General features: G+C 35.8%; 1 protein-coding gene across 1 annotated transcript in view; it reads left to right on the forward strand.

Annotated features, from left to right (window-relative positions):
- The first annotated feature begins 1,557 nt into the window (after positions 1-1,557).
- Positions 1,558-17,117, forward strand: part of slc24a3 (solute carrier family 24 member 3) — a 64,046-nt gene continuing 48,486 nt past the window's right edge. The window contains exon 1 of the mRNA XM_058796508.1: positions 1,558-2,130. Coding sequence (XP_058652491.1) covers positions 1,953-2,130 — 178 coding nt within the window. The 5' untranslated portion in view covers positions 1,558-1,952. The remainder of the gene's footprint in view (positions 2,131-17,117) is intronic.

The raw sequence follows: 17,117 nt of genomic DNA on the forward strand, positions 1-17,117 counted from the left end.
ATCAAATAAGCTATGCTCTAATGATATTCTTATAAATTAGCATGGGTCTCTTAAATATATTTATATTTTTTAAATGTGAAAAAGTATACAAGTTTTAAAATTATGAGAGTTAGAGTATCAGCAGGTACCTTCTTGAGCCACGGCACAACATTCAGGTAAAATGGGCCAGCTGTTCAGTTAAAATGGGCCAATATTAAAAGAGAACAAGACAGGTAATTTCATCTTAAATCATTTTATTTTTAACAGTAAATTGACACTATTGTCTTTAGTGTGCCATAGCAACACCATAAATGTATTTCATTAAATAGAAAGTTGAATGAATATTTAATTAAACAATGCAATTAAAAATGAACTGATTGTGTTGTATAGGTGTGTGTTTCTGTGCATTGGTGTATTTTGTGTGCATGTATTTGTGTATGCTTGTATTTTTTTTTTTTAAAGACTGTTAAGATTTTGTATGGATACATATCTACAGTAGGCCTATAATCCCATTTTCACCCTCAATTTCTGTGTAAAAGTGTGTGTGTGTGTGTGTGTGTATGCAACCCATTAAACTGACATCTTCCTTTCTTTCCCCTTCTCTTCTCGTCGCTCTGTTTCCTTTCTTTGCTTGTCCTCCTGCCATACTGTCTGCAATTTTATTTTATTTTTTAAAAGACTGTTAAGATTTTGTATGTATACATATCTAGGCCTATAAACCAAATTTCACCCTCAATTTATGTCTAAAATTGTGTGTGTGTGTGTATGCAGCCCATTTTAGCTGAAAATCGTGGCCCATTTTAGCTTAAACAGCCATTTCTACCTAAAATGACCTTTTCCACAAAAATCAAAGTTTCTTTTATAAATTAAACTTTTTTTATTTGAAAGAGCATGTCAATACATTGTTCAAAAACCTTTGCTTTGTTGGTAAGCTTACTTATAATTGCTTTAGGACCCTTATTAGTGATTAATGAAATTTTCTATGTCAGGCTCAATTACCTTTCAATTTCACTCTGCCCTGCCCACTCAGAGGAAAACTCAGAGCAATAAAAATTATTGTTACATGTCAACAAGTGTTGAAGCAACAATGCAAGATCAGTTATTGTGATTTTCTGTAAAAATGTAAAGAGATATGATGCTACAACCTTATTTGGCCCATTTTACCTGATAGCCTACTAATACTACTACTAGCCTACTATTTTAAGAAGGAACCCACTATATCAAATTACTGCTAGAGTAAACAAATATTTTGGACGTTTGACATAAAACCTTATATTTACTAACTACAGTAACAACTAGGTCCAGTATAAACAATAGCAGGCTATTTGCGGCGCACGTCAATAAAATAACATTTTTGAAGAATTAGTTTTGACTAATTCAAATGTGAATGTAGCGTATCTTATCGCATGTATCTGCTAATAAACCAGCAAAATGCTACCAATAGAGGGTGGCGATGAGCAGAGGGTTTTGTTTGCGGTAAATCGGACTATAGCTCCTCCTTTTAAACCCACCAACAACTGCCCCTCGTTCTCTCTCTCTCTCTCTCTCTCTCTCTTTCTTTCGCTCTCTCTCTCTCTCTCTCTCTCTCTCTCAGTGCATGGACTTCATCCTAGGTGTACCATTAGAAGAGCAGCGTTCCAGTTTCTCCCCGTCTCTCTCTCTCTCTCTCTGACTGCGTTCACTTCCTTACTTTCACCCCTCCCTCCCTCTCGCGCGCTCTCCTCCTCTAACATCCTCGATCTCTCAGCAGCAGCAGTTTGTGTCCTGAGAGAACTGGCACCAAACTGACGCATCCATGGGGCGCGCGCAGCATCTTTATTTCACCACGTTACAATTTGAAGTCATATAGGGGAATATTCACGTCAACGCAGCAAATACACTATAGTCGTTTGGCGTTTCATCTTCCGGCTTAAAACTCTAAGTCGCACCATATCTGTCTGTGTTTGTGACATTTGTAGCTGTGTTGGGCTGTGATGATGGATGGGGATGCGTGTGTTCGCGTGTGGACTCGACCGCTGCAAGTGATGCTCCAGCAGAAGAAGATCAAAGCGCGGAGGAAAAAGCGTAAGGAGTTGTTCGGAGGACAGATGTGCTTCGTGGGGCTGCTGCTGCTGGCGGTGTCCGGCTTGTCCAGTTTGGCCGAGAATTCCGGTGAGTTTCGGTTCAGGATTTGTCAGGAATGTGTGTTTGTGAAGGCGGAGGGGGGTAATGGAAAGTTTTACGGGAGAATCATACTCTCACTCTAAACTCTTTTGGTTAGAGAACCGTATCGCATTACTGCACTGAGTTAAAGGGAAGCATGCAGAATCACACTCTGAACTGTTCAATAAAGTATGGTTCTCTAAAACTGTTAACCGCTTTAGAGATGCGCACTTAAGACTGTTAACTATTTAAAGAAGCCTAATCACATAATTAACAGTTTCAGAGAACTGTATAAACTGTTTAGAGCAAAACTTAACAGTTAGAGAACATAACTGCAAGTAAACCATATTTAACCGTTGTAGAACTGCACTCAAACTGTTAATCACATTAACAAACATGCTCAAACTAACCATTTCAGAGAGGTGTACTTGAGACTGTTATATTAAAGAACCATATACAATATTAATTGCTTCAGTGAGCCATAATAACACTAGTGAAATTAGCTGTTTAAGTGAACCATACTTTAATAACAGTTTCAGACAGCCGTTCTTACACTATTAACATTATAGAGTCGTGTACTTATGTCTGTTAACTATTTAAAGAACCTTACTCAAATTGAACTGATTTGGAGAACCATACTAGAACTCTATTCAGTTTTTGAGAACTGTTAACCATTTGAGTGAACTAATTAACTGTTGTAGACAGTTGTATTCACACTATTAACCATATGTGACCCTGGAGGACAAAACCAGTCTTAAGTGTCAATTTTTCGAAATTGAGATTTATATATCATCTGAAAGCTGAATAAATAAGCTTTCCATTGATGTATGGTTTGTTATGATCGGACAATATTTTGCTGAGATACAACTATTTGAAAATCTGGAATCTGAGGGTGCAAAAAAATCAAAATATTGAGAAAATCACCTTTAAAGTTCTTAGCAATGCACATTACTTATCAAAAATTAAGTTTTGATACATTTACGGTAAGAAATGTACAAAATATCTTCATGGAACATGATCTTTACTTAATATCCTAATGATTTTTGGCATAAAAGAAAAATCGATAATTTTGACCCAGACAATGTATTTTTGGCTATTGCTACAAATATACCCCAGCGGCTTGAGACTGGTTTTGTGGTCCAGGGTCACAAATTAGAGAGGTGTACTTACGACTGTAAACTAAGAGCGGTACTCATAATATAAACTGTTACAGAGAATCATACCGTCACTATAAACAGTTTAAAACAGCCATACTCTAACAATTAATTCAGAGACATCCATACTTGCATTATTTATTGTTTCAGAGAATCATACTTATACGTTTTCCCCTGCAATGCTGATAAAGTTTGTGTTCTGACCCATAATACATGTATTGTAGTAAGCCTGTGGTGGTTATATATATATATATATATATATATATATATATATATATATATATAAATTATTATTTTATAACTAACACAGGGATCCCTGATGATCAAAATCATCTACTTAGATTATAGAATTATGTGCATCACTAATTTGTTAAAACTTGAGCTAGGACGATGTGGCAGATGTCTGTACCAGTGATGTCTGTAACAGTGTCTGTACCTTCTCAGGCTAACATGTTAAAATCACTTTATCACTCATGTTTACGTTATAGCAGCCAGGACTTGCATGAAGGTTTTTCCTTAAAAGTTGGCAAATATTAGCATAGAGACTTTTTTATCAGCTTGTCTAGATTTGTCCGCTCCCTCATCCACGATACCATACAATCTGAATCCATCTACATACAATACACTCAATCTGGCTGTTCGTATCTTTGCAACTCAGCACAAACATAATGACTCTTTATAATAATCTTACTATTAAATGTATCTCTCTAAAAGCCATTCAGTGTTTGTGCATCTGTCATAGTACCCTGACATTGTACAAAACAAAAGATGTTTTCGTATAATGCTCTGCGTGTTCTCTTAGGGCACCGCATTTGTAGATAATCTTATTGTATAACATAATTTCCATAACTGTGTACATTGAATTACGGCTGTTGGATGTAATGGATAGAGTATTTCATTTACATATACAGTGTTTTAATATAGAGGAAGATGCTCTTTTGCAAATGCCAGGAGGGAAAGCAAATAAAGAGAAGTGGAGTAAGCAAAGAGGTGGATTTAGAGGGAGGAATAGGGAATGATGAAGGCAGGGAGAGCTGTGCCGAGAACCTGCCAGCCGGCACAGACACTGATACGAAGTGACTGCTCTGTCAGTTGCTTACTGGCTCTGACAGACATGCTGCCTGCATCTGGGCCAGCAAGTCAGGCCTCTGAGCTTCTTTATTGTTCTCTGAGGTTATTTATTTATTTATTCGTCCTTTCTTTTCATCATTTCTCATGTCCCCCATTTTCTTTCTCTCTCGCTCTGTGTTTCTCACTACCCTCATCTCTCTTTTGCACTGTTTGGACAGGATTAGTTTTTCAAACGGCTGGAGTAAAATTATTAACAGAGGACATCTGTGATGTCATGTACTGATTTAGACAGGATTTGGGTCTCTTTGGATTTCTGTCATTTTACCAAGAGAAAGTTGAAAAAAAGGTCTAAATCCATAATGAATGTGAGCCAGTTAGTGATATAGCTGTAGCATCTAGTACAAATGTCATATAAATAATTATGTTTATTAATAAATGTAAATAAATGAAAAGAGGCCAAAAATAATATATACTGCACTATAAAACATTGCTTTCCAGATTAAACTCACATTCCTCCATGTATCTCATGTTCATGCACGGCATGCTCTTATCTGGAAGATGGACAGAGAAAGAAAGGGTGAAACAAAGAATAATGGACAGTGTGTTAGATCTTCCTATTGTCTTGGATTATTTTGGACAATATTAGAAAGTGGATTGGCATGTTTTGGCTCAAACATCTGGATAAACCTGATGTCTTTAAGATCAATAGTTTTCCTCAATTGCAGTCCCAGTTTCTGGCTGTTGTGTAATGTTTGTGACCCCTTATTCATTTATGCTGTTTTCAGGAATATATTTGTCAAACCTAGAAATTTGTACTTTTGTCCCTACTTTTTATTAGTATTTTTGCCATTTTTGTTTAAAGAAAGACAGCACAAGCAAAATATTTTACAAAAAAATGTGTTAGGGTATAAATTTTAAAACAAAACAAAAAACGCTGTCAAATGTTAAATGCATAGATATAAAAATAAGATATAGTCTGTACTTGCCTCAATATTTTAAATGATTCCATCTTTCACTTGCATGTCCTTGACATTGATTCACATTCCTGAATCTTCAACCCTTCTGTCACTTGTAAACATGGAACTATGGACAATAGAACACCTGAAAAGACTCTGGTTCTCAGCAGAATTATGTTTAAATGAATGAAAGTCATTGCAGTGTCATTGACAGGTGTCTTTACATGTATAGAGAATGCTTCAGTTTGAAACAGTACAGTATCACTCTGAACTGTGCCCAGAAGGTCATCTCTTTGTCCTTTCTTCTCTTTGCTACATTTTCATGTGTGAATCAGAGCTCAATTAGGCCTACACCTTTTAGTTACCCTATCAAGCCAGTGCTGTATTGTCTCTAAATCTTGCAATAATTAAAAAAAATTGTATGGTGGGGCTCATGAAAATACTGGTACGTCAATACTAATTGTATCTACTGTCCAACCATATTGTTTACCCCTATGAATGGAACTGATGCTGCCATAAATATAGCATCCATTTTCTGACTGTAGTTACACTGGCAATAACTTTGTAGGCATGACATGCAGGCTTTTCCCATGTTCTCATAGTCTTAGCCATTGATGAAAGCTCCAAAATGTAGTGTAGCTAGATAATGTCTCCATAGGTGACCTGGCTGCTTAATTGATTTTGCTTTCCAAGTAGGGTTACTTCTTGTTGTTCTTAACTCTCTCTCTCTCTCATTCTCTTCTGACCAGCTCATTTATCATCCACTCTGGCCCACACCTTGCCTAGTCTCTATTTGGAGCAGAGCAGTTCATTAGTTTAACTAGTTTTACACCAAGCTGGGCCACAAGCCTGACAGCAAGCTAGTCCCAGATGGATGACTTGAGATGGATCAGTGCCGTAATTGTAATTCTATACTGCACAGACAAATTGTCGGTTTGGAATATGTGTGAAATGTCAGAGGTCTAACAGTGTTCAGGTTACAGATTTGTGGCCATTGAAGCCCATGCACTGGTTATTAGGTGTCACTGTAACAAAGGTGTAAATTAAGTCTTCTAGGGATATTAGGACCATATCGGTTATCATGCTGTTTTTGATTTATTGGTATTAGTCAGTAATGTATATATTTATCATCTGGTATCAGATATTTAATTTTGAATGCTCATTTCCACTTATTTTTTGGGTATCAGGTTACTTTTGCCATTATCTACTATCGCGCAATTTAAAAGGGATAGCACCGTATTATGTTGTTACGGTCATTGTGATATCTTGTGGCAAAATTTTCTGTTAGCTTTAAAATATACTGACTCTGCGGTTTAGCTTTCAGTTGAGCTGATGAATGGAGCCAGTGATGATGTTGTCTGGTGCACCATTACCTACAAAAGCCATGCTTACACACCAATCCAGCCTCTCTGTACATCCCTTTGACAGCTAATCATTCACAATTCTCTTTGAAACGTGGCTTTACACGTTATAGCAGAGTCCCGGCACTAAATATACGCAGCACAGGCTGATGTTTCTGCAGAATTTCTGAGATGTATTCACAGTGAATAAAAATCATACAACCATTTGATCAAGTGTGAAGAGCAAATAATGGCTCATCTTTCAGTACATCACAGTTGGCAATTAAGCTCCCCGTTCAAACACTGATTACAAAAATCATCTCAACACAGTCTAAATGTACAGCAGGAGACTCAGTAAAGTAAATCAAGCTTAAAGAGGAGGCACTGCATATATTTTAATGCCTAAAATAACATTTTTAGCTCTCTCATTTTTAACATGATAGATAAAGGCAAACTTTAGTTCCTGTTATTTCGCAGTAGTCTGTTTACATCATAAGGAGATTTTTGTCCATTAATATCATGCAAAATCAACACAGATGTTTTGTAGGGAGCAACAAAGTAAACAATAGACACAGTAACCTCGAGTATTTGCACATGCAAGCCACAGTTAAAAATGTCATTTCATTATATAACAAAATATCACAACAAATGTGGCGTTTATTTGTAAAGAAATATAGCACAAGCTCACTTCACGTGCAAAATAGTTAAAAAGGAAATCTCTAACATAATTTGTTAGCAGATGCCACCTGGTTTGATATTGGAGACACCTGGAGTCTAATTTAATGATATTCGAACATTGGCCCCCGGTTTCACAGACAAGGCTTAAGCCTAGTCCCAGACTAAAATGTAAATCTGAGCTGTTTCAACTGAAAGAAACTTGCACTGATTGACCTTAAAATATATCAATGCCTTTGTTTTGTCTCAAGATGGACACCAGTAATGTTTCTGTCTAAGGCACATTTATAAAAATTACTTAAATGTCCTAATTGAACTATGGCCTAATCCTGGCTTAGTCTAAGCCGTGCAACCAGGCCTATGTGTGCCCTACAAATCCAAAAGTGTCCATATATGGCAATTGTATATTACAGCATTAGAATGATGAAGTGACATTGTTATTGACTGTGCTGAGCTGTTTAGAGAAGTTAACATTAACCTTATGTCTCTGATGGGCTCTTGAACTGGACTTTGATTACTAAACATATAATCAGAATGAATAGAAATAAAGGTGGAGTTGAAGTGATGCAAGGATGACAGAAGAATTATCACAAGTGTGTGGTCAGCAGCCGTTTATATCATACTTGTGTCTTGACTGACAGGATTAGAAAGAAAACATCATCCAGTTCTTCATCATTATGTTCACATATTACTCATTCATGCTTATATTTAAAACAGGGCAGAATGTACTGTATTAAAATGAAGGAATTTTCCGTATTGATTGTTTTAACTCTTTTTTAATTATTCACTTAATTGTATTTGATTTTACAGTTAATGTAAATGTCCGTAAAATTCATGTATAATGTTCTGTCAGAAAATTACCAGTACATTTTCATTTTTTTTTTACAGCGTACAATCTGTAGTCAATCAAAATGGAATGCATGCTTAAATATACTGTCTAGTGATTGCAATTGTGTTATTGATGTTGAATACAATTCCATAGAAGATTTACTGAATCCAGGAGTCTTGGATTTTCTCTACATGTTGAGATGTCACATGATTTTTATTTTTTATTTGTTTATTTTACTTCTGTAATGTGATGTATTTTACAGTGAAAGGATATTTAGCACATAAAAATGTACAGCAGGACTTTTAGTGATTGTTGATTGTAATGTGAAAAGTCAATGTTACATTCTAGAATGGAGCCAGACCTGAACGCGAGTTTGCTAAAATAATGGCTAAATAGCTAGTTTGATTAGCATTATTCAATAACATTTGCAGCCTCAGTAAGGTTAGCAGAAAGAAAAAGTCATTTCAGAGGAAGAGCAAGTTATTTTATTTTGTCATTATAATCTTTTTTTCTTTTTTTTTTTAAATGTCATGTTCTTTATTTAATTAAAGATGAGGATGATCTTGTTTGTAATTATCGCAAAGATCTCTTTCTAAGCATGATTTAAAATCAAATCAATGTGAAATTCAATTAGCAACCTATTTTACTCCTGTGATGTTTTTGGAAAGTAAATATAGTCGATTTTGATTTCATTTGGAGAGTTTGTCCATATCTTGAATGACCAGAGAGAAAAATTCTCAGTAATTAACAAAAGGTATTGAATCCCCCAATAGAACGTCCCTAATTAATACAGTGGTTTTATTTTAGGCTAGCAGTCTATTTTGGAATACACAAGACAATTTAGTCAGGACGGAGGCAGCTGCCGCCCTGGAGCGCATGACGAGGTGAAAAGGCGATGGAGAGAGAGAAACAGCAAGGGGTTTTCTATCTCCTCCACATGCCTCTCCTGCAGCTGCCCTCACGTGTAGCGCAGGTCATTAATTCAGGGAGGAGGGGGCGCCCTACATACCTTTTCTCTCTCTATATATATAGCATGCTCTAAATGTCCTCATTAGAGGTGTGATTTATGATGCCCCTACACTCCACCTTCTTTATGTTTGTGCTGCGGTAAGAGCGGCTCAGGCCCTGCATTGCATCTGCTTATGGAGTTTGCTAAAGCCAAAACCGCTCTGACCGAGTAAATCAAATGCAACGCACAGTTCAGCAGAACTCAGCAAGACCACTGAACATCTCCTAGAGAGACTCTGGCCAGCCAGTGAGCGAGAGGATGGATTGCACACAGATGTTTGAAATATTTTAGACGTATGGAGATGAAAACCAGCCACACATTGTAATGTAGCAAGGACAAGCGTGTTATACGGGCACTCTGAAAACCGGGATGACCTGCCAGAAATGTTACGCACTGAAAACAATATGTTCTCAAGTTCACTTTACAGAAACTAGTATGCTGATGTTTTTCAGAGTGGGAGATATTAACCATGAGGGTGGTAACCTTGAGTCTGATGGCCTGTGTGCAGCAGCTATTCGGTGCCGTGGGTTGTGAGATGAGGTTCCATCTGTTTGGAACAAAGTTAGGCCAGACAGAGACAGACCGAGTTGTTGTTCCCATGTTTACTGTCTTTATCTGTATTTATTGCAAGTGAGAACCATTTGAACATTTGTGACCCTGGAGCACAAAACCAGTCTTAGGTATATTTGTACCAATAGCCAACAATACATAGTATGGGTCAAAATTATTGATTTTTCTTTAATGCCAAAAATCATTAGGATATTATGTAAAGATCATGTTCCATGAATATGTTTTGTAAATTTCCTACCGTAAATATATCAAAACTTCTTTTTTTATTAGTAATATGCATTGCTAAGAACTTAAATTAGACAACTTTAAAGTTGATTTTCTCAATATTTAGATTTTTTTTGCACCCGCAGATTCCAGATTTTAAAATAGTTGTATCTCAACCAAATATTGTCCGATCCTCAATTACAAACAAAAAATCAAATAAAATCAAATAAAAAAGACCCTTATGACTTGTTTTGTCTTCTAGGGACACGTTTGTTGAAGTAACTATCCCTAGTTCTTCTTAGATGATGTTTTAACTGTTAGTAGCCTGCATTTCAATTGACGTTTTTCATTTTGGGTTCATTTAATAAGCGTTCATCTAAAAAACAAACAAACAAACAAAAATACATGGATGAAGATGATATGTGGATATAATATGAAGTTGCTCCTATATACAGTACACACACACACACACACACACACACACACACACATAATGAAGTTCAATGAAGTCTTTTATGCTCACCAAGACTGCAGTTATATGATCAAAAATACAGTAAAAACAGTAATATTGTGAAATGGTATTACAAATTGAAAAAGCTATTTTCTATTCGAATATATTTAAAATGTAATTTATTCCTATGATGCAAAGCTGAATTTTCAGCAGCCATTACATCCAGTCTTTAATGTCACATGATCCTTCAGAAATCATTCTGATGTGCTGATTTGGTGCTCAAGAAATATTTCTTATTTTTATTATTGTTTATAATATAATAAAATATACAATTTATAAGAGCTTGTACGTGAGTTTGAAGATGATATATCTTAAATCAAATTGGTTTTTACAACATTTGATCAATGCAGTAAAGATAAAATAAACTTAATTCACCATTCATCATATATTCTCTGAAAACGAGTCTTATTGTCTTACACAATTTTGTATAATATTTTCTCTTGTTTTAAAGATTTGATGACTATCAAATATTTGTCATTATGATAGTTGAACAATGATTTGTCATTGATATCAACAAAGTGTTGCTGTAATCTGAGTTCTAAGTGTTGTGAGTGATGATATAGCACATTTCAAATAGCTAAACCGCTCCGCTGTCAGCAATTAGCATGGAACCCCAGCGCACGCTGTGAGTGCTAGCACATTCAGATAGCCTTTCACCTGTGCTAAGAGGGGAAGAAGAACTGATTAGCTTTTTAATTGTCTGATTTAGATCAAACGTGAGCTGACTACCATGCGGTGTAGTGCAAATTACGAGCAAGGATATGAGAAGGTAGCTCATTACTTTTCACACAGGATTACTTTTGATTCAAATAAGCATTTCTGCTCTGTAAAAAAGACAAATATGCTTAAGATATTAAAATCCACTATGAAAGAATAATGAGTTCTAAGCCTTTAATCTTTTGACTGCTTTGAATTTATATAAGCCTTTGTTTGATATTCTGTCTGATTACATAAAGCTGCAGTTGAAACATATTTGAAGGTGGTATGCTGGTTTGTAATGTAACCTGCTGAAGAAGAGAGTACTGACAAAAGATATTTTGGTGGAGTTGATGATTTTTGTGATTGTCCCAAGGTGTCCGTATGGGAGGGTGGCCAAAACATGCCAGTGTAGGATTTACCCCAAAAGAGCAATGTAGGATAAAACACAGAAGAATCAGACACAGCTGTGATGTAGGAAGAGATTTTGCGGTGCAGTGCCACCAAGACAAATTTTGGAAGCCAAAATTCGATGCTGTTTTGTGTGGTACAAATGCAACACTCCTTTTGCCTCAAAATACATTGAAATATGGTGCTAGCATCAGTAGGACTGCTTTTCATCATCAGGGACTGGACATCTTGTTAAAATAGAAGAATGTGTCATCTGACTAACCCCGACAACCTTCAGTAAATCTCTAAGATGAAAAAATGGCGTGCAAGAATAGGCCTGAAGAGTGTATGAAGCTAGTAAATACTTGAAATATATTGAAATGTAGGGATTGAAGATAAAATGACATGGTTAAAATAAATAGAATAAATATGATGGTATTGTGCAATTTGTCCTATGGAGTATGATTGACAACCTAACTGTGGCAGTTTATTAACACTATTTGTTAACCATTAAGTGATTATTGTATTTGCTAAAAATGACATTTAAATAATACAATGTGCATTGATGTGTAAAACTATTTTCAGTTTATACTGTTTAATTGTTCAAAACTGTATAATTATGCTGGTTTGGGTTTTACCTGGCTCTATAGACATCTTAATGAGGGGTACTAAAAAAATCAAATTTAAAATATTAAAAATGTGGCTAAATTAGTAGACCTCATTGCTCAACTTGACTAGTCAACCTTTGAAAGCTTTCGCTACTGAAGACATTTTCTATGTCCATTTTTGTGATTTAGTATGCATTTAGTATGATTTAGTAGTGATGCTACACTTAGTGATGCCCCAGAAACCATAGGGCCTTTCGCACCAAGGGAACCTTTTCATAGTTCCTGAACTAATTGTGGAACTACCCACTTTTTGGCCTGTTCACACCGCAGGAACTAGGAACGGTTTTAGTTCTAGGAACTCCGTTTGGAGGAACTAAATTAGCTTCTACTTCAGAGTAGGGTCTAAAACAGTTCTATAGGAACTATCAGTGACGTAAGTGTACGCTGATTGGCCAAACGCACGCGAAACACCGGCTACCCGGCATTTTTACAAAGCCATGTAAACATATTTACTCCACGGACATGGAAAACAGCGATAACGGCATTTACCTGTTGTCTGCAGTGTTGTGTTCTTTGCTCAGCTCAGCTGATATGTAACACTGCAAGTTGTCATAAATAATTTAGTTTCCTAGCCCAACTTTTTGCTCTTGCAATCGCGTAAATTGTGCGTTTACATTCCATCTCCATTATCACGAAACTCACGACACACAACAAAAACAGCTCTGATCACGGCGTCCTCCATTCACCGGTTGTCTACGTTTGTTAATGCCACGCAAACAGACATCGCTGTCGGCTGCTTCAGAGTTCCTGCTGCGGGTGCGAATGCAACCAAGAAAACGGCCCGAGGGAGAAATTGTTTCTCTAGGAACTACCCTGCTGGCTAGTTCCTAGAACTAAGTTCCTAGAACTACGCGGTGCGAAAGCCCCTCATCTCTCTCACTGGTTTACCCAGAGTCTCAGAACAAGCTTCCTGACTGCCCCTCTAGTCCTTTGAAGATTGATTGGTGGAGATGAGGCTCTTGTCCAGCTCTTCTGGCTGACAGCAGACATGCACAGCAGGAGCCGCACCGCCAGCAGTCACTAATGAGACTATTAATGGCCTGTCACATCCATAAACGACCCATTACTGATACCCAATCACTGACTTTATATATAACCACCATAGATTCAATCCTGATGGTTTGTTTAATCATTCACCCGATAGTCTGATCATTAACTATACTGTACAATTCTCAGACAGGTCCGTTCCCATGCTTTTCCTGAGATGCAATACTTTAAACATTCAAGAATTCCCATACGGAGTTTATTTGTAGTTTCTTTATAGGTACTGATTCTCTTTTCAATGGGGTTTAAACTTTTTTTTAATACCATGGAGCCACAAATATGATCTCCTTGAGAATTATCGCCTCCCTAAAAATAAATAAATGTCTTTTAAAAGAAATACTGTGATATCATAAAGACAATACATTGTTATTATAAATGAAAATATATAGAAATGGTTATTAAACATTTGGATTTTTTCTTATATTTTATGTATATATAATATTTAATTTATGAATAATTATATATTTAATAATAAATAATTATGAGTATTTATTTATTTATTTTACACTTTTTTTCCTGACATTTTATGCTGACTCCCTAGTGGTACCTCAGGGTCCCTGTTCCCCATCCAAGCAGATGTTTGCCTTATGTTACGTCACTAATGTAATACAGTGTTTCCACAACACCTTAAATTCTGCCTTGCTTTTCTCTTCTGATTTCTTTGTACCTCTCCTCTCTCCCCAAATTTGTTTGACTAGTACTGTCCCATATTCAAGTTTTCGCCTAATGAAGATAAACTAGGTAATTACGGTTTTGGCAGAGTGGAAGTATGCAGTGTTATATTTATCCATTTTGACAGTATGGGGTTGAATGTGTAAGGACACTCTGAATCTATAGGATAGAATTTCCCGGGTAGTTCCTCTTCGCAGCTGCTATCTGGGACAGTCTTCTGTGGGACAGGTCCTCAGGTGATGTGCGGCAGATGTGGCTAGATAGAGCAATCTATTTTCTCTTTGACAGTGTTTAAAGTATATAGCACAAGCATCTGCAAGCTTTCTTCATAGACATAGCACTGTTAATGACAGGCTTTCTATGGAGCATTACCAGCAAAAGTGAAATAAAACTTAGTTGTATAAATACCCCCTTTTAAAATTCATTTTATTTCATGAAGCTAAATACTTTTGTCTTATATACTTATGTGATTTTCTACCACTAGTGGCACCAAAAGGAACTGCATTCTGTTTTTTTTTTGTTTTTTTCGGATAACATCATTGGTTCAACCAATGGTTTGAGTTTGAGATGGGATAACATGTTTTTAAAAAAAATAGTATTTAAAAATAGTATAAAAAATTGCAATTCTGTTTTGTGCAACTAGTTGCACAAATAATAAACACTTAACCTTTAAGGTGACCAGTATACACTTGAGTGTGAAACTTCAATTAACTGCTCCTAAATTAGTGTGGTATTGCAGGTAAATAGCTTATGATATGTGGCAAATAACTAATGGAGGACTCTTGGGAATGATGATCAGTACTCTATGTGGCTCTCTTTGGGGCATATGCACCTAGAGGCCTTATTATTCATTACTAAGAAGTGACTAAAATACTACTGAGAAGTAAATAAGACCCTTTCCATTAAGGATGCTGCCCATTACAGTATCATGTTTGAGTAAATCTTTAATGAGCATTATTGTTGGGTGACAAGTGCATCCAGTGATAAAAAAAGTCGCCCTACTTTTCCATTAATTTATAGTTTATTTTGTAATTTGACCTCATTCAAGATAATTTTGCATCTGCAAACAGCATCCCCTGAAATAGCACTGCAGTAAAAAGAGTAAAGTTGCATAATCTGTCTTAGTCATGTTTGCTCTCTGTGAAATTACTTGAACATCAGGACAAGCACCTACGGCTCTTTCTTTGTAGAGAGAGGTCCATTGCCATAATGTGTCCTTGTCTTTCAGCAAAGTTTTATGCTGTTTTGTTGTAAAACACTGAGTATTTAAGGCATGTTTATCTCTAGGGTCTGGGCATTTAACATCATGCTAGAGGCTTTTTGCTTTATGACATGCACCATGTTGTCTTTGTAGATATAACAAAGAGGGGATGAAGAACCTGGTTATGTAATATGTAGTTTTTGGAAATGGTCATTGGTTTTTTCTTGTACATTTCGTATTAAAGGTGATGGTGCAGACGTGCTTTGGGCTAGTGCAAGCAACCTAAATATATATGGAGGAAGAGAGAGAGGGAGATATATATATCGTGCATACAATCTATATATATATATATATATATAACTATATAACTTTCTATACTCTCTCTCTCTCTCTCTCTCTCTCTCTATATATATATATATATATATATATAAACATTCCTATTTCAATATTTTCAAATATAATTATTTATTATTATCACTGTTGAAAACTGTTTTGCTGCTTAATATTTTTGTGGAAGCCATGATACTCTGCCATATATTTTGTATATGTATAAATATATAATATATAATATATATATATATATGTCCATTCTGTTTAATAGATTTTAAACTGCTTAATATTTTTGTGGAAATTGTGATACTTTCTGCACAGTTATTTGATGCATAGAAAGTTCAAAATAACAACATTTATTATGTATTGTGAAATATATTGTGTAACATTATAAATATCTTTACTATAATTTTTGATCTGTTTTTTATCTATATATAAATTCTTATATAATAGTCTCAAACTCAAAAGTCATGAAAGTTAACTGGTCAAAAGGTGTGTAAAGCTTGATTGTTACATAATGTATTTTTATACCACTAGGATAATAATCCACAAGTCACCACATGTGCATTTTCAATCTCTGTGAGGGACTGTCTCTTTAATGGGGTCTCTCGCAGAGGTGCCTTGGGCTCTCTGGTGGAGCTGCATGCTGTGACTTTCACATTCATTACATAGAAATGCCTAAAATACTTCTGCAGAATATCTCAGACCCTCTTGTGTTAATATAAATGTTTAAGGAGAATTATAGTTATTCACATGCAACGACACTTGATGTAAAATGTAAAAGCAATGTTCTTTTTTTGAGATAGAGTTTGTGCCTATATCATCAGTATATTCTTTATCTCATGCGTATTTTATTTTTTTATTCTCTGCACGTGTACTGATGTGTTTCGATTAGCCGTGTTCATCTGAGCATGATGTCGTCACTATTCTCCTCTGGTCTCTGTGGTTACGTCACATCTCCATAGTAACTTCCTGCCTCCCCGTGTGTGTGTGTGTGTGTGTGTGTGCAGTGTGCATTCTGGCTCGCTGCACAGGTAATGCCATTTCTGTGCAGCATGTCAGAGAGAAACACAATATTTCCAGTGAAGCTGGCACAATGAGCCAGAGCTTTGCTCACTCTAATGGAGCTGCTACTTTCCTCTTTATCATGCGTTTGAGGATAGAACCTACATGGTTAATTACCAATTGCCAATTAGTTGCATTTTAATTGAGAAATAAAGACTTCGAATTCACTAAACAGTTGGGGTACTTTGCTGTGCAATAACAGCACGTGCCTTAGCCTATTTACTAACCAACCATAGTCCATTTTAACATATTTAACATTTAACCATTGACATTCTTTTCTGAACCTTATTCACAAACTCAACGCTATTTTGCTTTTTGAAATTAACATTGAATTTTATTTAAAAGAGGTGATAATTTTCAATTGATCATGTCAGTAGGTATTATTAGAATCAAATGAAGATGTATAAGCACACATTTACCATTCAGAATTATACATTTTCAGCATTTAGATTCATTTATGGTACCATTTTATTGCTGAGTTAAAATACTGAAACAATCTGTTTTTCTCCATTCAGTTTGACTTCCCAGTTAAAGACCACGTATTTACCAAGATTTACTCATATTACTAGAAATAGGAAAAAGTGTTCAACGTATCAGAATAAGTCCCGCCT

This window comes from Onychostoma macrolepis, chromosome 13 (assembly GCF_012432095.1).
Source record: "Onychostoma macrolepis isolate SWU-2019 chromosome 13, ASM1243209v1, whole genome shotgun sequence".
Taxonomy (NCBI): Eukaryota; Metazoa; Chordata; class Actinopteri; order Cypriniformes; family Cyprinidae; genus Onychostoma; species Onychostoma macrolepis.